Below are 22326 nucleotides of genomic sequence, written 5' to 3' on the forward strand. Positions count from 1 at the left end.
TTTGATATATATTTTACTAGGGATCAGATTGAGCAGCTGATATATTTTCTACTAGGTCTATTTCGGCTATTTGCAGAACAGCATTATCGCTTCATATTCAGGTAAATAACTTTGCTTTATCTGATCATTCTCAGCTCAAATCAAGTTTTTTTTATTTGTTCATTTTGTCAACAAAGCAACACCGTTGCACGATGGAGTATGAATTAAGCTTAACATTACATCAAACATAATCATCTCATTGGACTGTGCAAGGAAACAGCTGTGAAATTAACATTTTGAAGATCCATAATGATCATAATGATATAAATTAAAAAAAAAGGGTTTTGCCTGGAGGGGGTCCACCGCAGGACCACCGTGACTCAGCAACACCTGTCAATCTCAGACAACTGACTCCTTATTTTATTTTGAGGGCAAAATTAGTTTTTCTGGACATATAAATATTCTGGAAGATATATAGACCTATTCAGAGCTGCTGCTACAACTTCATCATAGGGGAAACACTGGAAATCCGTTAAATTAGTCACACAAAAGAACTCCACTAACAGGCCGGTAGATCGGACATACACTTAACTTTACCATACAGTAAATCCAAGCTTAGAATCAGACTTATTCAGACAGGATCATTTTAAATGCTGGAAATTCGAATAATGTGGAAAAGCAGAACCATATTAATATGGCATTCTAATAAACAATAAATATGTTTGAATAGTGTAGGCTGTAATATTCTACAAAAACAAATATGAATTTGGTGCTGCCTCATTCATACAGGTTGGTGCTTTCATCAGCAATGAAACATAGAACTTGTTTAGAAAATAATCATCAAGTTATCTGATATATATATATATATATATATATATATATGTGCGTTTTTGCTTTTTCTGCCTTTATTGATAGGTGAAAGTATACTGACAGGAAATGGGGGGGAAGACACGCGGCAAAGGCCGGAGTCGAACCCGTGGCACGCCGTCAGGCTGGCTCAGCAGCCTAGGTGCCCAGGCGGTTGAGCTAACCGTCCGGGCCAGTTTTAAAAACTGATATTGTTGTCTCATCTAGATATTGACCGTCAGACTGAACTTCTATCAATAAAAGGATCTTTAAATCCTATATACACGTCAATGCAATGTGAGTTTGTAGATCTACTATTTTCGCAGAATGTTCGCCTATTATGACATGCCCAGAATAGGTAAACTATAGGGTTGAAGTGGTTAATTCCACAACACTACTTTTCACATTTGTAAAGCTTTGCAATTTGCTACAGACAAAAGCACAATATGAACACCAAATTTAGATGAGCATTCTCCTTGTCCTTCACACTAGCAATCGTGTTATAGTGGGGATCTCAGGTGGTGGGGATGAGAAGGGCACAGCCATCTTTTGTTATTCTGACTTCATTGTGTTTGTCTCTTCAGCGAAACTCTCAGAGAGGGGAGCGCAGAACCCTATCCTTCAGTCTATGAATAGCAACGGGCCTGACAGGAGCGGGATAACAATACCACAAGACCTGGGTGTTCCCTGCATCAGACTCTGTGAAGAGACCAACCTTTGGATCATCCGAAGTCTCCCTCATCAAATATTAAGCTGGCTGTCGCTCATGAGCACCGATACAGCCACGTTTGGAAGGGCCAACCCTTTTTCACAGCTGGCGGGTTGCAGCCATTGGATAGGCATGCACTTCTATCCAAGCTGTCAGAGGATCTGCAGTGCTGTCTCATGTCAGGAGATGCTGCTACAACAGTGAGCTCTGCATGTGAGCGGTTGTTATGTGCATAATGCAATACATACATCATGCTACGGCATGAGTAGCAGGCACAGAATGTGCCCTTCTATATATACCATAATTATTGTGCAGATTTGATTAAATTTTTGTGTATTTTGTCTCATGCCCAAGAAATTGTGTAACAAGTCAGTTGAGACAAGCAGTCCTGTGTCAGTAAGTATACGTGAATAATATGTTAGTCCTGTATAATGCTCATGAAAATCCAGAATAGATTAATAAAGGACTCCTACAATGATTACCCCTGTACAGGTTGAGGTGTAAAGGAATGTTACCAGGAAACAAAATCCAGTAGTGTTAACTGGTGACACTGATCATGTAGGAGTTAACACGATCTATCAGAATAGGTTAGTGGACCATCAAGGTGGAAGTCGATAGGTTAGATTCTTTCCCACTGACACATTTTTGACCAAGTTCTAGAGTGACTGTAAACCATTGCCTGGCTGCCAAAAGGTAAACAAAAGTTCTGAAAGAGCCATTTTGTTGCCCTTTGTACCTATAATGAAAACTGCCGAGGACCACAGCAGAACTGTTGCACTGGCCGTTGGGGATTGACCCCTTTCATAGAGCTCCGTTGTGAATTTGTTCTGAAGAGAGGAAGGCGGAAGACAAATGAGGAAATGGAGAACGAAGGCCCGCCAGGCAATACCCACACCTTCATCTCAACCTCATTGTGCCAGTTTTGGGATTAGTCACCAGATACGGCAGATTTTTAACAAGTCCTTGTTAAAATGAATATTATGTGTCATCAAATCCCCTGTCACATGATTTAATTTCCACAAGGCGAGAACATAATGGTGAGAAAAATAATTCCAGGACCTGTCAAAAAGGCTGTAAGTGGTGTTAAGTCCTGTCAAATGAACAAAGGGTGAAGAAAACATTTTTTGGAGCGTCTATCTTGGTGATAGTGTTTCAGCTGACATTCTCCCTCAACACACCTGAGACAGGTGACTTTTGCGTTGGGAGGATTAGCTGTTATTGAGTATGGAGAGGTTTCTATTGTCCCAGGCCAGGAATATGAATACCCAAAGAGCTATCTACACTAACGAAGTGACGACGTCGGCACTGGACTGATGCAAGGACATTAGCTCATCATACTACATGAATTAATAAAGTAGTAGGTATACACCTAGGGGGTGTACCCTTCAACTTTTGCTCAATAAATCACCTTTGATGATGAAACCTTACCAGTGACCCATTTATGAATAAGTGATTGGGTTTCCAAATTTGACTCAATAATTGAGAAGATAATTGGCCCAGCTTAATTGGTGGTGGAGCATGAAAAATTCAGGGTGCCTCTTAAGTGCGGCACATCAGACCCCACTTATAATGATGACAGATGGCCGATTGTTGGCTTAGGTGTCAGATGGGAAGGCTTTGTCATATTCACACTTCTCCCTTGTTAGGAGATGGATCGGGTTCTTTCCTCCCCGAGCGCCACAGTTTCTCTTCTTCATGGCCCAACTGTGACTGCGTGGTGAATTATTAAGATAGTGTGCGTGGTTCAGAAGTACCAGCCATAGGTTCTCCGACACTGCGAATCAAACGTTTTGTATTGTGTTTCCATCAGCTTTAGCGAAGTACTTGACCGAAAATATCTCATGTTACCGGCAGAATTAGTGTCATTTTTAACATTCATTCCCAGATTTCAGGTCTTCCATGTTTATTTCAATGAGCAATTGTGATTTAAAAAAGGAGGTAAACCCCAACTACACTAGTCTAGAGACGAAAGGTATGAAAACATATATTTTTTTAACACTGAACAGTACGTACAGTAGTCTGATGAATTATAATAAAAGATTTGGCAGTAAACAGGTGATTGTACAGTTATACTTAAAATGTGTTTCCAAAATGTGTTAAAACATTGCAACGAAGCCACTGTTAAAGTGTAATAAATCCGAAAAGTTGATTTTAGTGAGTGTAACCGGATTGAGGCTCACTCCCAGTTTCTCCATTTGGCCTTCTAATATAGTACTCTCACATTCAACATTGCTCCCAGAGAAACCCCAGTTAATGGGCTTCCTCTTGCAAGGATAAGGTCACTTTACATTGGACACACAAGCAGTCCTTTTTTTCCATATTTTAGCTTGTGCAACAATAATTCTCCTCAACCTCTTGAGAAAGATAAAAAAAAACATTTTACCCAAAGGCAAACATAAAATTAAGCATGGCACAGATGTATTTATCCCCCACCCCCTAACTTCTGCCCTGCAAATTACCAAAACCTCTCACAAGGAACATCTAGAGGCCTATTTATATTCATTAGCACTACATTAATAAAGAGGTTAATTACCTGAATGGGGTCCAAACCCATTTAAGTAGAAAAAACATCATTATTTCCAACTTTGCCAGGTCTCAAAAGTGCTTAATCTCTAATGATATGATTAGTTTTCAAAAATCACAAAACATCTGGGAGCTTGTTGACTTTCTTAAGAATTGTGAAAACTCGGCATTGTGCAAGTTAGCAGGGCATGTACACTCACGTAATTTCTTTGTGTGTTCAGCGTTTTGTACATTTCCCGTCCCTAATGGCCTAATAATTTAAACACACTTAAGTTGGCTCATTAGCCATGTATGAAGAGTTAAGAGGGGGAAACACCTGTTCATTTACTTAATGAACTCTAAAAGCACCTCACTGCGTTCATGGGCAGAAAAATAAACGGACACAGCCATGACAACATAGTGGTCTCAAGACATACAAACTTTTAATAGCACTCCGATACTGAAATGTAAATATCAGCATTTATGTTTTTGTTAATGAACCTATGGAGACAGGTTAGCTAGCTTTAGGGGGTTGTAAATCAAGCATGTTCCCCTCCATGGCCTTCCACTGGAAAAATAATGAAAAGACTGAAAATGCGGAGTTGAACTTTGGAATTAGGAAAAATGTAAACGTCTCAGGGCATCACTGCAGAGTGTATTATGTCGATTATCATGAGGTACACTACATAGGCCTACAATGCACTACATAGTTTTAGAGCAAGAATGAGCAGAAACAGGGTAGATAGGAAATTAAAAACATATTAATGTCTGAATATGCAACTTTGTACATGTACACTGTAACAGTACAACATACATACTGTACGTTTTTCACTCAGGACACACGGCTGGTGCCCTGTCACTTGTGTGTGATTGATTGGGTGACCTAGGGATGGACTTGGCCCGTGCAGTCTAACCCCATGCCATCATCACCGCAACCCCTTCCTTTCGCGCCTCCCTCTCCGCACTGGAAACCCAAGACTGCAGGCCACAAAGGGCTGTGTAAGGCATCTTGCCCTCCCCTCTCAGTGCAGTAATTAACCTGCCTCTCACCTCCCTGTCCAGCAGCATCCCCAGAACAGCTCTGGCAATCACCAGACACTTCACACACAACAGCCTGCACATGGGAACCTGACTCTGATGCCTCCCTTTCTTCTATTGTGGTGCGGTTTCTCTACGGCACTTCTCTTTCCATATTAAGCTGGTGGTGGAGGGGCAACACAGACACACAATGTCATCATCATCCCATGGATCACCCCGGTGTCCTGATTAAAATTGCTTAACGACGTTCTATTAGTTCTCAACGTGTCATGATGCGACAATGAGCTTGTAGATTTCACTTGTATATTTTCATTATTTAAGTATAAAATAGGGTCTTTAATAGATCACTGTGAATTAGTAGAAGGCTTTAAGTGATTTCACATGTTTCATAAGGTAAAATATTATTGATGTACAACTCAAGGTGCTACAGTCGATAAATCACGGATCACACTCTCTCTAGACGCAGGCTGTGTTCAAAGTAAGAAAACATTAAAGACTTATTAACGTTTATTGGACTTTCAGCGTGGGTCAAGAAATGGAACTAAACAGCCAATAAAAGCATGAGTCCGCCGTTGGCCCATGTCACGACAAAAGCAGCCCTTAAATCAGATGTGGACAGCACTGCCTTGTTCATAACGCAGCTCCGTCTAGAAGCTGCAGAGTCTGTATGAGTGAACTGTTAGACCTGGTCCAGCAACCTTTTTTTTCCATCAATAGTTTCCTCTCCTCTGCTGATGACCTCAGAACCCGAGGCAAGGCCGGTTTTGATTAGAAAGGCTGTGTACGTTAAGTGAGACCTGCAGGGTTTGTGAAGCTGTGGATACTCTTAAGAAGAAAAAATCTTCAAGATCCAGGTTTCCACACTACCCACATTGTGTTAGACAGAGAAAGAAATTCTAACGTCACCTCACATTATGTCAACGCTTTCATACATCTCAATATGAGGCAGTTACATTTTCCAATGGGCAATTTTTGTCTGGACAATTTTTGTTTCTTTCAATCTACACTTTAGGGCACAACGAAAGCACATTGTCTGTGACTAAACTAACTATGCAATGCTATTGACCATAACCACATGGCGGACATTTTGCTTTTATGTCATACTCAGGGGTTTGGAAACCCAACCCCGTCAGGGTGGGTCCTTAACTGCGACAACACGGCTTGCATAAACCTAGTCTCGTGTAGCCAGATGATCAGAGATATCTGCTACCTAATATGTTTGGCAACCTCTGAATTCAATGAATGGGCTAAGGGCCCATCTCTGAAAAAACACGCACTGCCTATAAGTGCCCGTACCTACACATGCCCCCTGCCCAATAACAAGGACTTATGGCAGTCTTTCTTATTGGCATGGTGATGATATTGGTTTTTAATGCAGTGGGCGTAGGTTTATCAGCTGTTTAGTCCCCACTCATACAGTACTGTATCAGTACTGTATCAGTATAATATAATAATTCATAATAATATATAATTCAGTCGGTCAATCTGTCAAAGATTTCCAAGATCAATTGAGTGTTGGTTCCTAGCTTATAACAAATTAGGTGCTTGTTCAGCAACACAAAAACTGTAATAACGGTTTGCAAATAGTACAGTGGTACGATTATACAACTGGTGCTAAAAGGATAACAAAAAGCCCGAAGGGGTTTACATTGTGGTCCTGTGTATTCAAGGTATTATTAGAAATCCCAACTGAAAGACACAAGGCTCTGTATACACAGGCCCACCGTCTGAAACATCATCAATTACACCGATGGAGGGTCTGAATCATACGTCAGCATGTACTGTATGGGCTTCAGCAAACTTCTGTTTTCTGCATCTTCCTCACTCACTCCACTGACTCCTGCCACCTGCATTTCACCGCATACATAAACCTTCTCTTTGGCTGCCTTCTTCTCCCCTTGCCTGGCAGCTCCATCTTCAGCATCCTTCTCCCAATGTACCCGTCATGCCTCCTCTACACTCCACTAAAACTTTATTTCCCCCCACAAAACCAACGTTTGTTAGGAAACCCAAATCCTTATTGAAAGACAAATTAAAGACTCCACCCAAATGAAATAAAAAATAACTGAACCGTTTCCTGGTGAGGTGGTTAGAGACGGGGAGTGGGTTCATTGTACTCAAAATTATATAGGTTTATACATATTTAGACATGGGATTCAGCTGTTGGCTTCCGTCCCTGTAAGCCTAGGCGCAGGTGTTGTCTTGAAGCATTGCTTTCAAGAATTGAAAATGATCTAATGATAGAATAAATCCAGCAGTGTCTTTGATGAGGCATGTAGCATATCGTTCGGAAAGTGGTTACCGTACTGAGTGACATGTACTGTAACCATAATGGAGAAATAACAAACAGAAACAGCAAACAGAAACAGAGACACACTGACAAAATAAGGAGAAACATATAGTAGTGCTCGGTCACGATCTTAAAATTATACAATAATAAAGATGGGGGACAACAAGGCTACTGTAGTTCAGGAAGAAGTAACTCATAACAACATAACCGTTCATGTTGTTGTCTTTACCAAGTTTCATTTTGAATTAAAATCACTGCAGGAAATTGTTTACTGAACCCACTGCACCAGGGCCTATATTCTACGGTTGAAAAAGATGTGTCCTCTGTATAGTATGTGGTTAAGTACAGCGGTCCCACAAACACCCAACAAAAAATATATATATCCCTGTTCCCTTGTAGGGAACGAGATGGGATAAGCAGACCACACATTTGCAACACATTTCTTTGGTATAAGGGCCTTCCCCGGAGGAAGAAAGTGGAACACCTGAAACTGTCACTCACTCACGTCAATAGTAGAAGCTTGTCTAGCATGACATCCTCATAAGCCTTTGTTTCTCCTGTGAGACCACTGATGTCTGAGTGAGAGACTGTTTCTTAGGCTCCACCGTGCCGGATGAATTTTCCAGGCAAATGTGGAGTGAATAGTTCCACTATGTCACAAATTAAATGAGACATAATTTGAGGTTCCAGTGAGCATGGGATTAGCATAGCTCTGCTCAAACGCCAAAGGGATAGACCCACTGTAGGAACCAATTCATTTTGGCTTGGATAACTTTACTTTTTTCATTTTTCTTTCCACAGAAGCCTGAATTTTAATCCCAGATATTTTCCACATCTTGAACGTAACTGCTATAAAACACATTTGTGTATATTCATACTTACGGGTGTCTAAAAACACTCTAGTATCTATTAAGTACCCTTTTGAAAAGCCACAAAGTGTCTTCTTTGGATAAATGCTTATTTTCAGTGGGTTGAAATGAATAGCACTTAAAAAAAAGAATGGCTCTCGTATCAGGTTTTGGATCCAAAGTATTTGGGGGAACAATGGGAGAAGAATCACAAAAGCAAAAGAGACATAGAGAGGCAGATTTGAGTAATGACCTTGTAATCTGCCTTACTCCTGACATCTTATACCCGCACAGATTAACTCCTTTCCGAGTAGTTTCTAAAAAATGAAAACTGGGAAAGAGTGACACCCAATTCTAGTCACCCAGCAACCGCCTCTTTGTAAAGATATGCCACAGGTTGGGCTCAGGAGCTGAGAAGTGGATAAGTGCCCAGGTGTTGTATAATTGCTGTCATTTTTAAGGGATGATATCACTGTGGTTTGCATCTGAGTCAGGAGATCTTTATCGAGCACACGATCCACACAGTGCCTCTGGGTATCTCAATTATAGAGCATAATATAGGGCATAGAAAAGACTGTGTTCATTAATCACGAACTTGCAAGAGGGTAAGTGTACGCAAAGGTATACATACTGTATATGTATGTGCATGCATGCCATGCACACACACACAAACACGACGCATGCACACACACACACACACACACACACACACACACACACACAAAATCTCCCTATCTTTTTCTGTTTCCGTCCTAGACACGCACATTAATCCCCCCGCGATTAGCTTAGAGCAAATCTGTAATTGCTAACCAGTAACCTCAACTGCACAGTGTCATTGAGACATTAGAGAGACCGAGTGCATCACATCACAGGCCATGAGGTGCACTGGTTTTTGGCCTTTCATCTATTGTTGTTGTGCCTCTAAATATTTTGAAGCCATGATCTGGTACAGTACAAGTACAATTCATTATTCAGTGAAAACAGCACGATCCTTGGGCTGTTTAAAAAGAGGGAGACTTTTCAGCTTTCTGTCCCCACGTGTCTATTTGGAACCAGTGCTTTTACTGGCAGGTCTTCTCACCAGACCAACTATAAATATGGCCCTTCTGATTGCCCACATCCTTGCCCCTAAAATAAATCACCAAGCTTTTCAGCTGGAGCAGAAACCCGGCACCTCTGAGGAGGACAGTCAAGTCTAGCTAAACAACCCAAATATCCACGGTCTGCAAATGAGACCAGCAGAGTTCTCAGCACACAACCCCCACAGTCTCCCCCACACAACAACCGCCCCCACCAGCATCAGAAGCAACGGCAATAATAAACACAACAGAGAATGCAAATAGAGAGAGACACACGCATACAAGTACGTAAGAGCACAGATAAACTCACACATACAACAGGTTGAAGGAATTCCCCGATACTGGCTTGAGAACTCTGCCTCACTACTGGCTCAATTCACTCCTTCTGGATAATTGGATGCCAGGTCTCAGTGTGGGCCTAACCCCTGTCCTGCCAGGCTTGTCACTGACTCCACTTCCTTCCCATGGACCAAGCGTGCTATTAGAATAGGAGCCTGTGTAGGGACCTACCATACCGGTAGGTCCCTCATCAGCGAGGGGGTGGTTGACTCAGTCTTCCCTATACTCTTTGCTGTGGCTCTGGCACACTGCACAGGTGGAAAACGGAAGAGGGTGAGTGGGCAATCAGTGGGGTGTTGGCCCCGCTATGCCCACCGAAAAAGAAAATTGGCCACAACCGAAGGCCTCTTACTAACTTGTCGTATGTGGTTTTTGGACTGTCATCGCACACAAGAGTTTCACAGATGAGAAACACAGACAAGGAGAGAATAATGAGAGGAAAGGCAAAAAGATTATCTCTAATTTTTAGGCGAGTGATTCAGTGTCTGTGTCTTGTTATCATGTGTTATCCTTGGCCTTATGCTATCCTAACAAACTACATTTTATAGAAGCAAGAGTAAAGACCCCACTGCATGCTGCTGCTGCAATGGCCACAGAGCCAAACAAAAGTACATTTTACTTGAGTACATTATGTAAACAAGACTTAACAAAATACCTTGAACATTATTATCATGACTGCAGCTTGCCTGCATGTATAACACAAGTTTCCCTCTTGATTCCCCTCCATGTGAATAATAACCAGTCTGATCCCCACTTTTAGCAGAGAACTACTAAAAACTGTGGGTTTAATGTACTCTCCTGTTAGTATCTCCAATTGGTTTGCCCCAAACTCCGGACTGAGACAGAATTCCTCGTCAAAGCAAAACATCAAAAACTGATACCAACCAAACTTTTTTTGTATTCATAGGGGAGGATAATCTAACATAAAATTATTAGCATCCTTTAGTGACAATTGGTCAAAGGTTGGTTGGAAAAAGTATTTTGAGGCAAAATGCTCCCACAACACTTTATCCCCCAATCTGTCAAGGCCTCATCCTTCCCAAGCATTATCCCAGTAATAATATTCTTTCCTTGCGTCGTCTTTTGGGGAATTTTGGTGTTGTTGGGAGTTTAAGCTGGAAACGGGGAAGCGGTTGTTTTCCTTACGAAAACACCTGTCTAAACATCAGCAAAGCCAGAGGCAAGCCTCACCTGTCAGGGTTGGTGACAGCTCCTGACAAAAATCCACCAGAGACCATTCTAAAGACACCCACTCAAGTGAGACAAAGGCACGTGTTGCAGGAATGACTCCAGCTGTGTTGCTTGTAGCTTCAGCCCAGTCAAAAGAATGGAACTGCACTTAACAAGATGAATGCATACTACAGGACGAGAAACATTTAATCTGAAATAAATAGTGTAACGCCTGCTAGTCAGATCAGAAGACCATATTGGTTAGTATTTTTATTATACTTATGATGCGTTAACCTCAGTATCATGGTTGGGCGGATTATGAGACAATGGGCCCCTGGAAAAGGGCCAGCAGCAGCTATAATTACCGTAATTAAGATGTACATTCACCTACATCCCGATTCCCAACAGGGTTTAGAACACAGTAACCCTCAAAGCAAACAGCACAATAACTATAACACTCAGCTGCATGTATGTCAACAGAACACCACCTTTTTGTATTTGGTTAGGCTTCCCAAATACAAAAATGGTAAACAGGGTCCAGAAAGATGCTAAGGGGCCCACTGACTGAGCTCTTGGGTCCCTGCAGCTGGGTAGGTCTGTTCGGTAATCCACCTGTGCGTGGTAAGATTTATATATATATATATATATATATATATATATTGTATTTTACTTGTATATGGTATTTGTACAAAAATATGAACTATTAATCATTCAATCAGCTACAGCTCCAAAACCAATTAAGCACAAGCTTTCAAAAACATGTAGGCCAGATCATTTTTACATATCCGAAATGGAACCAGTCCTCTATTGCACTCTGCAACCCACATAAATAATGTAATACAATGATATGTCATCATTTAGAATAAATAACTCACTTACCAGCAGAGCTGATACAGTCGACAATCTCCTCTGGACCTCTGCTTGATGCTGGCACGGCAGTTGTTGTTGTTGTTTTTGTTTTATTTCTGTTTCTTCGGATGATGCTCCAATTTCCAAACCTTATGCATTCAAAGCAAAATGCTGCACCCCTCGTCCCGACGTCCCCTCCACCTCAACACGGCTCACGGCTGTAGGTGAGTCAGTGTGGTTACCAAAGGCAGAGCCCCGGCCTTATTGTTTGTTGAACTGGCGAGTTGCATCGTGCAAACTTCGTCTGATGCGGTTACTTTGTTGTGCTACTTTGATTTTGGTGTGGCAGCACTGGCAGGTATTTTTTTGTCACGCTTGAAACAATTATTCCCAATGTCAATTTTAATCACCACCATAGCCTAGTTCCACCATTGTCACCTAAACGAAACTCACCCGATTTAATTGAACTTTGAATACGCAAACAGCTACTGCTCTCAGCGCAAGAAAGACAGACGGGTATCTGAATTCTGAAGGGAAGCGCGCGCACCACCGCCAGTGCGAAAATTGTATGGAAGCAAACAGGTGTGCACTGTGCACATTGTGTCCAGCAGAGGGTGCAGAAAACACCAAAACAAATTCACTGCGCAGACCTTCATTCTGACACCCACCCCAAAGGACCCCCCAGTATGATATCTACAAATAGACCCCCATTTTATGGTTTTATCTCTGGATCTGGAGCCCCAATATGTAAAATCTGACTAAGAGTGTGCCGTAGCCTGCAAATGGAACGAAATGGATACACAGGCCCAGGGTCAATTTGGTTCCATGTGTCTCGGAATTTGATTGATTGATTAGTTTATTAACAATTAAGATAGGATAACCCAAACCGGCTTATTAACATTGAGGTCCTGTAGTGTGTATTCAATTCATCAAGACATTTAAAGACAAACAATAATATACAATAAAGAGCTAATTTAACCCGTTGTTTGAGCCGAATCTGGGCTGAATGAGATTGGTGGAGCTCCCTCTGCATGGTTTGTACATGTAGTGTCTCTGTGATACTGCATTTGAGCAGCAAGCCTTACCCTGAGCCATTCCACCCTAGCATTATGAGTTATAGATGTGTGAGGCCAGACCAGTTTGTTTTGGGACGGCCTGAAGCCTTGTTTTTAAAGCCTTTGTGGTGCTATGCGGTGCGTACGTGGCTTAAAGCCCTAACCACACAAGAGGGTCGCCATGCAACTCCTTGCAACATGCAACTAGCCAACTACTTGCAACCCTTATTTGGTTTGTTTTCTTGCAAGGAGTTGCGAGTAGTTGCAACTTGCAAGGAGTTGCAGCTGGTGTGGTTTGGGCCATAGTCAAAGAGACATTGGATTAGTGCTCCAGTCACTGTCACCCTCACAGGGGGGCCACAAGTTTTTATCGGCAATGCATGTCAGGAGCCACGGGTGAGTCTTAACCAGCCACGCATGTGTCGGACTCACGCATGTGTCAGACTGTTGCACATCAGACCAACGTCTGCGCCCCAAGTTTGAATACCACTGCCTAATGAACCCCGGGAGCCAGGTCTGCAAACTAGTCCAAGGTCAGTGACCTACCTGTCCTACAGTAAGCTTGTTTAATCTCACACACAACACACATCAAACAGCACCTTATTGTGTAATATTCATTGTCTTGTAAAGATAGCGTATATTGTTGTTTTCTTTGTGGCATAAACCATTCTTAATCCCTCTAAATCCAGGGGTTGGTTTCGGTGACGCTGACCCAGCAAAAAAGGTCAAACTTGAGACTAAGACCCTCTTACAGTTATGTGGAAACGACAAAAGGTGGAACTATTTAGTGATTAATTAATACAGCTTACAACCATTTATAAAGGCGTTTACTTTGTATCGTCTGTCCGGAGTGGATTTAGTAGCCTTTTTCAATGAAGATTTACTGAACAAAAGCCAGGTGGCTCATTAGCTTTTAGACTTAAGTTAGGCTGTATAGAGGGGATCTTTGGTGTGGTCATGTTTCAGTTCTGACGCTTAGATTTCAACACATGGATCCTTCAGCTGCAGTCTCCTCATACTGTAGTCGGCAGGCCCGGTTCCATCTTCCTCCATTCTCCTGAGGCCCAGAGGGCCTGTTCTTTTGGTTTGTGTTATCAGCCTGAGGTGAAAAATGGCCTTGAAACCTAGGCTCACGCACAGTTGCTTTTAACTTTGGACAACACTAGGACGAACAATGGCTGAGTTATGAGCATGTCCGACTCCACACGCATTCGTATTTTGATAAAACAATACTCCTCAAACTAAATTTATTATATGATGATGCAATCCTAATGCAACAGCTAATTTATAGTCCACAGCAACACACAATATTCACTCCACATTTCAATGACAGATTTGGAAACCCGATTCCTTAAATAACAGCACAACAGTCTTTTTGATTTCTCAAGTCACATTTTTTATTTACAAACGGATCTGTGTTGATCAAAAATATCTACCAAACCAAAAAAAATTATCGTACGTTCTTACATTCTCTTAATTACCCATGTTTCACAAGTTGTACTCAGTAGTACAACAGTATTCTGTTCCAAGTGAAAAAATCTTCTGTCAATTAATTCTCCAACATGGTGTACCTCATAATCATTGGTGACCCCAAACATGTTATGGCAGAACCCTTAATATCTTCCATGAAACAATTTACTGTACAAATACATTTACACATAAGGCGGACAGCAAGTCATTTTCAACTATCACGCTCACACCTTATTTTACAATGACCTTAATCCACTGTATTAACTGGAAAGAAAAGTGTTTTTAAAGCGCAATACAAGCACAGTCAATGTAGAACCAAAGATTGTATCAGTGCTTTATTGCTGTACCTTTATTTACACTTATCTAATATTCAGATAAATACACTGGAATAAGGCCATTATAAAAAGGTACCAGTATTGACATCCTCTGTACTAGCCTAGGCCTCGCAGTGGCCAGATGCGAATCTGCCGGTGGCAAAAAAGAAAATGCCTCCAGTGTGATACGAGTCTGGCCAAAAAGCCATGCTACCTCTGTACACCATTGGTCCAAAGACAATCTACAATTACATATATTAAAAATATAATTGTGTATTTCCCCATATATCTAGGCAATTAAGCTTGCTTTGTAGAAGTGGACATCCTATGACACACTTTTTGTATACCATACGTGTTCTTGATTGCAAACGTCTCCGTTCTCTAATGGACAGCTGAATAAGGCTGTATGAAGGACCACTACTTGGCTTGCAGTATCATGCCTTGGCATCTTTTTTCAGCCGCTCAAGTTCACATTCAAGTGTCTCATTTGGTGACATACATACATATGTTTTTCCCCCTCTCACCATAAGGACGTCACACACACATAACATGGAAAATACACATAAAACATACATAATATGTATTAAATTCAGATATGAGGAATGTTTTCACTTGTCAATAATAATTGTAGGACAATGAGACACACCATTATAATGATATGATAATGATATAATTAATTTACTGCAGATTTTGGACAAGCGGAAGAAAGAAAGCATCCAGAGAAAGCATAAAGTTAAAGATGTCTTCCTCCTTCGGTTCAAAAACAATTGTCAAATCATTTAATACAATGGGAAATCAAAACATTTCTATGAAACATAACACTATCCAGTTTACATACAATACAGCACTACTAAAGCAAGCCGCACATTGGCAAATAAAAATCAGATATCCATTTCTGGCAGCTAAAACGTGTAGTATTTCCCTTATATAAAACTGGGGATCACAATAATACTTTAATGTCACCATTTGACATGCAGCACATATCAATACAGGCTGACCAAGGGATGTTTGGTGAATGGTTTTCAGTGGTTACAAAGCACATGCCATCATACAGGCAGCGTGAGACAAAGGAAGAGATCGACATGTCTTTCTCTAGAAGAAAATGGTAGACAATGGGGTCACCAAAATCAGTATGCAATGAGCCCATTTTATGAGATATTGTCCTTGACCTTTTGGCCTGACGGTGGGGCTAGGGGAAAGGTCATTTGGTGGTCACGCAAATCAGTCTTAAACAGCCACATAGGTCGGACTAACGGGAGGTCGGACTTATGAGCAGTCCCTCAAATGGGTAGGGTTCATCCTCCAGAAAGCATTAATGTGCTATTCGGAAATGAAAGGGTGGCGCTAGAGGCAGTTGTTGCTGTGTACTGATCTTGCCATTGTTAGAGCCTCTTTCATAGCAGGGCTAAAAATCTCTGGGAAATCATATTAAGATTGCAAACTTTATTTGGATTTTCACTCCTCAGAATTGGTGGCATGTCTTCTGTATCCACTGGTAACCACTTTATAAACATTCCATGTCAGGGACCTAGAGTACATGGAGATTATATGACAGAGCTCTCACCAACATATGAGAGATCACCCTGCTCCCACTTCTCCACATTTCATGTTTTCCATGCGCGTGAATTCCGTTTGTGTCCGAGCATAGACATGGTAACGCCCCGCCTGCCTGTGATTGGCCTACCGACACTGCCGGTCTTGACTGTCCTCCGAGGTGGATATGCTGGATGCGTGTGTAAACTTGAAACATCATTGTACTATAAAAAGGTCTATTTTCCCTTCATCTTTATCCTTTTTAGTGTAATAGCCATGCCTATGCTCGGACACAAACGGAATTCACGTGTTCCATGCTAGACAATAATCCGCCATTACCAACCCTACCACAAACCGCGCACGGAAGCCAACGGTTAGTCTTAACCTGCCACGTATGTCGGACTAACGGGAGAGATTCATCCTCCAATTAAAGGAACAGTGAGAGGCTGGATTTTGGTAGGCATGGACATCTGTGTCACTTTATACTGTAGTACATCCAAACATTGTAGACACTAGACAGTACAACAGTAAACAGTAGATACACCAACAAACGATGGCAAAAGAAATAACATGTAAAAGCATTTATCTGACTGCTGTGACACATGTCTCCCACCTTAGGGTAAAACCAGCATTGACGTGTTGTACAATCAAATGGTCTTTCACAAGAATATATTACCACAGTCAACAGACGTAGATAGATAACTACATGGTGAAAGTGGTGTGTAAATTGGAAAAGGCTTAGGCCTCTTTTAGACGGGGACCATCTCCATATAACACGTCAAAGTCCCGTTGCGTTCTCATTTTTTCTTACCCTTTACACGAGAACGCACAAGTTATGATATAATGTGCTATTATGCTATACTGTCGCTAGGTGGCGATAACGGGCTGCCAAATAGACAGGTCACCCACGTACAAGAAGAAGACGCAAGCGGCGCAACACTGCTCTGGGCGCGCCACGGGATGATATATATTTATTAAATAAACGTTGCTGCCGCGGCTGCCGTCTATCACAACTTCACAAGGCTTTTTATTTACATCATGGTTTTACATTCAACATCGCTGATGAGCAGCACTTTGTAGGCGAGGAGGGAGGCTTGTTCAGGAACTCCATTATATCATAATGATATTGCTCTGCATCAATGTAATAAACATAGGCTATGCGCTGCCGCTGTGAGCCAATTAACGTGAGCCATGATGTCATAAGTTTTGCGGATTCACCGTTTTGCCTGTTTATATGGAGACCATAGGAAACGGTGTTCTCAAAGATTTGCACTCTGGGAGGCGTTTTCACTTCGATGCGTTTTCACCTCCTGAGAACACCGTTCTCGTCTAAATGACAGCGCTAAACGGTACTTTATTTTGCCGTTTTTTATGAACACCATCCTCGTGTAAATAGCACCTTAGTTTCAGTACACCATCCCTGCTAAATATCCTAGCCATCAGTCTGCCAATCTGATCAACAGCTGGTCCTACAAACAAATACACAGAACATAGCAGGAGATCATTCTGCAGTATTTGTTTTAGTGATGCACCGAATATTCGTCCACAGAAAATATGTGGCAGAAAATGGCTAAAAATGCATTTTCGGCCTATTCGGTTTCGGCCCAAATAGGCAGAAAATATATCACCGAATAGTGTATGCAATTAATGCATTCAAAAGAGCTAAATAAATGTTTTATGGACCTATAATAGTGATTATTTTTTAAGTTAGGTTTTGCCTATATATTCGGTATTCGGTTTCGGGCCAAGAATTTCCCTTTCGGTGCATCCCTAATTTGTTTCATTGAGCCAAGACACCCCCCCCCCCCCCCCCAAAAAAAAATACTGAGTTTAGTTTCAACATATTGAATGACAACTGTGTGTGTGTGTGTGTGTGTGTGTGTGTGTGTGTGTGTGTGTGTGTGTGTGTGTGTGTGTGTGTGTGTGTGTGTGTGTGTGTGTGTGTGTGTGTGTGTGTGTGTGTGTGTGTGTACGCACGCTTGCATTACTATACTTGTGAAGGCCAAATGTCCCCACAATAATTGAGAAATCAAATAGATATTGTGAGGACCATTTTCCTGGTATGCCAGTTTATTGTATTTTTTATGGTTAGGCTTAGTATTAGAGTTAGGCTTACAATTAGGAAAAGATTAAAGTTGGAGTTAGAATTAGGCATTTAGAGGTTAGGTTTAGGAGTTAAGAGTTTTAGGGGGTGTTATATACTTGACCACCAATGTTATGTCGAGTGATTTATAGTTTGTAAGAAGTAATGCTTTTGGTAATCTAAATTGTATGTATGGGTGAGTATGGGTGCCTGGTTTTTGTAACCCGCTATGATTAGGTTATGTTAGAGTAGTTAGTTTATCATAGCACCAATTCTGTGTATTTTCTGTGTTTGTTAGGTTAGGTAGTGAATTAAGTTATGTTGAGCTCGTTTTGATTGTTTCTCTGATTTGCCAAATTGCCCCATATATCCTTTAAAACACACTGTAACAGTTCATGGTTAGAGAAGAGTGCTCACTAGTTATATCTCTTTGGTTGGAAACCCGTTAAATTACCACTGTAGTATGTCATGGACATGGTTTCTTAAAGAGTACTGGCATTTACCTGTAAACTGCATTGTGAACTCTAAAAAGAACCTTATCAAAGGTCACTAATAAAACGACAATTCACTTTCCAACTTTATGTCACAATTCTTCATTCCCTTTTTTCTTCAGGCATAGTAGGTCTCCCGACCTACTATGCCTGATTTATACATAGTTGTGCATCAGTGACGTGCACCAAAAGCTTGCAGGGCAACTGTGACGGGGTGCATACGTTGGTTAGACATACCAACAGTCCTACAGTCAAGAGTCAGTCTGAAGTGAGTGGTACAGTACTGTACTGTACTGTACTGTACTGTACTGTACTGTACAAGCCCTCCTCCCTGGCCTCTGTGTGTGTGTGTGTGTGTGTGTGTGTGTGTGTGTGTGTGTCGCTGCTCAAAAGTGCTATCCAGTGGTATTAGCGAGGTGTTTCAGCTTTTCGTGTGCTGCAGGTTAAAAATCACCCGCGGCTTCCTGTGAGGTTCGGGTTAGGTTAGGGTTGACGTTGATAAAATCACTGTCCTAAAATGTTGATGTCCTCACAAGTATATTAATCCAAAAGTGTGTATGTGTGTGTGTGTATGTGTGTGTGTGTGTGTGTGTGTGTGTGTGTGTATGTGTGTGTATATGTGTGTGTGTATATGTGTGTGTGTGTGTGTGTGTGTGTGTTTGTAGGGAACCAGAAGTGAGGGGATGTGAGCGAGTGAAGGAGCGCGGGGGGAGCGATAAAGTGTCACTGCACCGCACACATGGAACTGCGCGGGGGGTTGACTGTCCTGGCCACAGTCTCTTGGCTGTAGTTCACAATGTCTGCCTTCACCACACGCTGGAAAACACACACAGAGATCACACAGACAGAATTAATACGAATCCATTATGATCAGAAGAAGAACAGCTCAGTCCAAATGGGGATCCAGAAATGTTATCAAGCGCACGAGTGCCTTAAAGTAATTTCACTCAAAGCGGACTGTGTTGTTTAATGGTGCATTTTTAATGGTGCATTTATATAGCGCCTTTATCCAAGGCGCTTTACATAGATTGTGCATTACATTCACCCATTCACACACACATTCATACACCGATGGCAGCGGAAACCATGCAAGGCACCAACTAGCACATCGGGAGCAATTAGGGGTTCAGTGTCTTGCTCAAGGACACTTCGACAGTAACTCTGGGGGAGCCCGGGTTCTAACTGGCAACCTTACGGTTACCATCCAGGCACTCTACCCCTGAGCCACCACCGCCGCGCCGTTGTTGTCTTTACGCTCTCTAAGCCAAGGTTATTTGGCCCTCCTTGGGTCCCCATGAGCCTCGATATGGCAAACTACTATCCAGATGTTATATTTTCGGGATAAATCACAGTGCTGCAATTTTTCTCAGTAGCATTCTAATGCTTATTTCATGCTCCATAATATAAAGAATTTACAATCTACCTTCAAGCACACAACACATCGCATGCACTGAGCGTTGTGAGCTTGTAGATCAGCCATTTTGGACGAATGGTATTCGTACAAAGGGCTTAAAACAGGTTTGTTTCGTCCTGAATCTTTGGTCTGAACTAGGCTTTACACAACCGCTGTCACTGTCTGCCCATCACTCACATAACGGGTCCACCAATGGCCCTCAAAGACTAAATGATAGGGCACTGCTGGTCTGAGGTAATCAAGAGCTAGATAGAGGTGAAAGAGAGGGCACTGCGCTAAGCTCAGAGAGGTCCAACACTCACTTAGTGGGTCACACTTAATTCAACCACTGAAATACATTTTACTTCGACAAGAGGTAGGTTGGTATATAAAGGGTTTGACTCATGTTGCTGCTATTTCTAGTCTATTTACTACAACTACTTTCAAAATACATTTCAAGTTATGTTCAATATCGTAACTCTTCTATTAAATGGCTCTGGTTGGTATATAAAGGGTTTGGCTCATGTTGCTTGAACTACTTTCAAGAATGAAACTAGTGTTTATTTATCACTAACAGACTAACACATATATCGGAATATATCTGTGCAACTATGTTCTACACAGAGTGACATACTTTTCAAAACTATTGCACAGAGCATATTTTGCTTCTCTGAGTGTTATCTGGTCTAATGTCTTCATCCTGTGGGTAGTTCACCAGCTCTGCCTTCACAATCCTCTGAGTGCAAAAAAGGAAAGATGGTGGGAAAAGAGATGAAAACAGTGATATAAAACCAAAACAGACACAAAGGTAGACAATAACAGAACAAGCAAGAGTGTTAATGAACTAAGAGTTAAAATGGACCCGTACGGGTGAAGAGACCATATAAAAGTTGATGGAAGGGACTGGGAGACAAAAGGATCATTGAGCGAAAAGAAAAATACATGTAATGGAGGAAATTGATGGAATGGCATAAAAGTTGATGGAATGGCATAAAACAAATCAAATATAGATAATCACTTAAGATATCCATGCAATAGATATATTTGCTGTATATAAGTGTAAGATGTTTTTCATTCGACAACAATACAAGAAACATTTGGGACAAATGTCAGGTCATCTGACAGACAGACTCTGACTGTAATAGCTAACAGCAACTCTCCATTTCAAAGACTAGCAAACCAGTGGCGAACAGACCACAGGGCAGAAAGCCAGGCCCTGGTTGGCTGCCTGATTAACGAGCTGCCGAAGCCTGGTGTGGAGGCCACTGAGTGATCCGCCGCCCCGCTATCTGATCCAACAGACAGAGGACCATGATGGAGAGGGCTCCTAGGCAGATATGATCTCGTCGGGGGTCAAGACCCTCATGTTCAGCTCTCTGAACCTGACAACTGATAATCAGGCTTCGCTTCCCCTCCACACACAAACACACACACACCCTTCTCCAACCAGAGCTGTGACCATCTCGGATCGCCATCTCCATGAAACTGTCAGTATGTCATTGCTGCACACCAACAGTGACAGAGCCAAAGAATGTTGACTCTTGACTGGACAATCTCTTATGTTAATCCGGCCTCTTAATGCCAATTCAAAGTGTGACACACACCCTCCTATTGGACTAAATGGGAGGTCCCGCTGTCCATGATATGTGCAACGTTTCAGTCAACACTCCCGTCATAATGTACCAAAATGTTCTTGCATCAATGTCGTCCAGGAAGATTACAGTTTGTATGTTGCACTTAGCGGACAAAGTGATTTGACTGGTCAACCCAAACACTCATCCGGTTTGATTAGCACGGATTAAAGCACTTGGCTTTATGAAGGCAGCCATCAACGACAAGAGGCAAGGAGGACAAGGAGACGAACCTCTTCATTGGTCAATGGTCATTCCCTGTCAAATGCAGCAAGGAGTTGGGTGATGGGAGAGGGGTGGGGGAGGCTTGAGAATGTGTCCAGTCTCTCCCTATGGTCCTCTCCCTTCTCTGGGGGGTCCTGACCTCTCCCTAGCTCCCTGGGCTCAACAGGCGGTGCCCAGCCAGCATGGCTCCAACTGGTCATATCAGAGCCAGGATTAATGTTTCTGGGGGAAGTGACCCTATAAATCCCATTGCTGCCACCACGGGGCAGCTTGGCCTGGGTGGCAAGCGGAGACCCCCTTCGCCGGGGCGCACATCAGTGGGGAGATAAACGTAATAAATCAGACGGCGAAATCCTGACCTTCTCACCTACGGATGGTCTACCCCTGACCCCTGGCTTCACGCACTAACATGGTCAATGTGGGTCTATTTACAGATGGGCACCGTCAGTGGCAGGTAAGCCGTCACAGGAGTCAGACATAAC

General features: G+C 42.1%; 1 protein-coding gene across 2 annotated transcripts in view; it reads right to left on the reverse strand.

The window, feature by feature from the left end:
- Positions 1 to 19210: 19210 nt before the first annotated feature.
- Positions 19211 to 22326, reverse strand: part of rab28 (RAB28, member RAS oncogene family) — a 34845-nt gene continuing 31729 nt past the window's right edge. The window contains exons 7-8 of one of the 2 annotated variants that reach the window (XM_083786144.1): positions 20623 to 20724; positions 19300 to 19411 (exon numbers count right to left, since the gene is read on the reverse strand). In XM_083786144.1, the coding sequence (XP_083642270.1) occupies positions 20632 to 20724 (93 nt within the window). In that variant the 3' untranslated portion in view covers positions 19300 to 19411; positions 20623 to 20631. Of the gene's footprint in view, positions 19412 to 20622; positions 20725 to 22326 lie in introns of both variants that reach the window. The other variant, XM_083786143.1, reaches the window with a different exon arrangement.

The sequence above is a fragment of the Protomyctophum parallelum genome (genome assembly GCF_964188405.1).
Source record: "Protomyctophum parallelum genome assembly, chromosome: 16".
Classification (NCBI taxonomy): domain Eukaryota; kingdom Metazoa; phylum Chordata; class Actinopteri; order Myctophiformes; family Myctophidae; genus Protomyctophum; species Protomyctophum parallelum.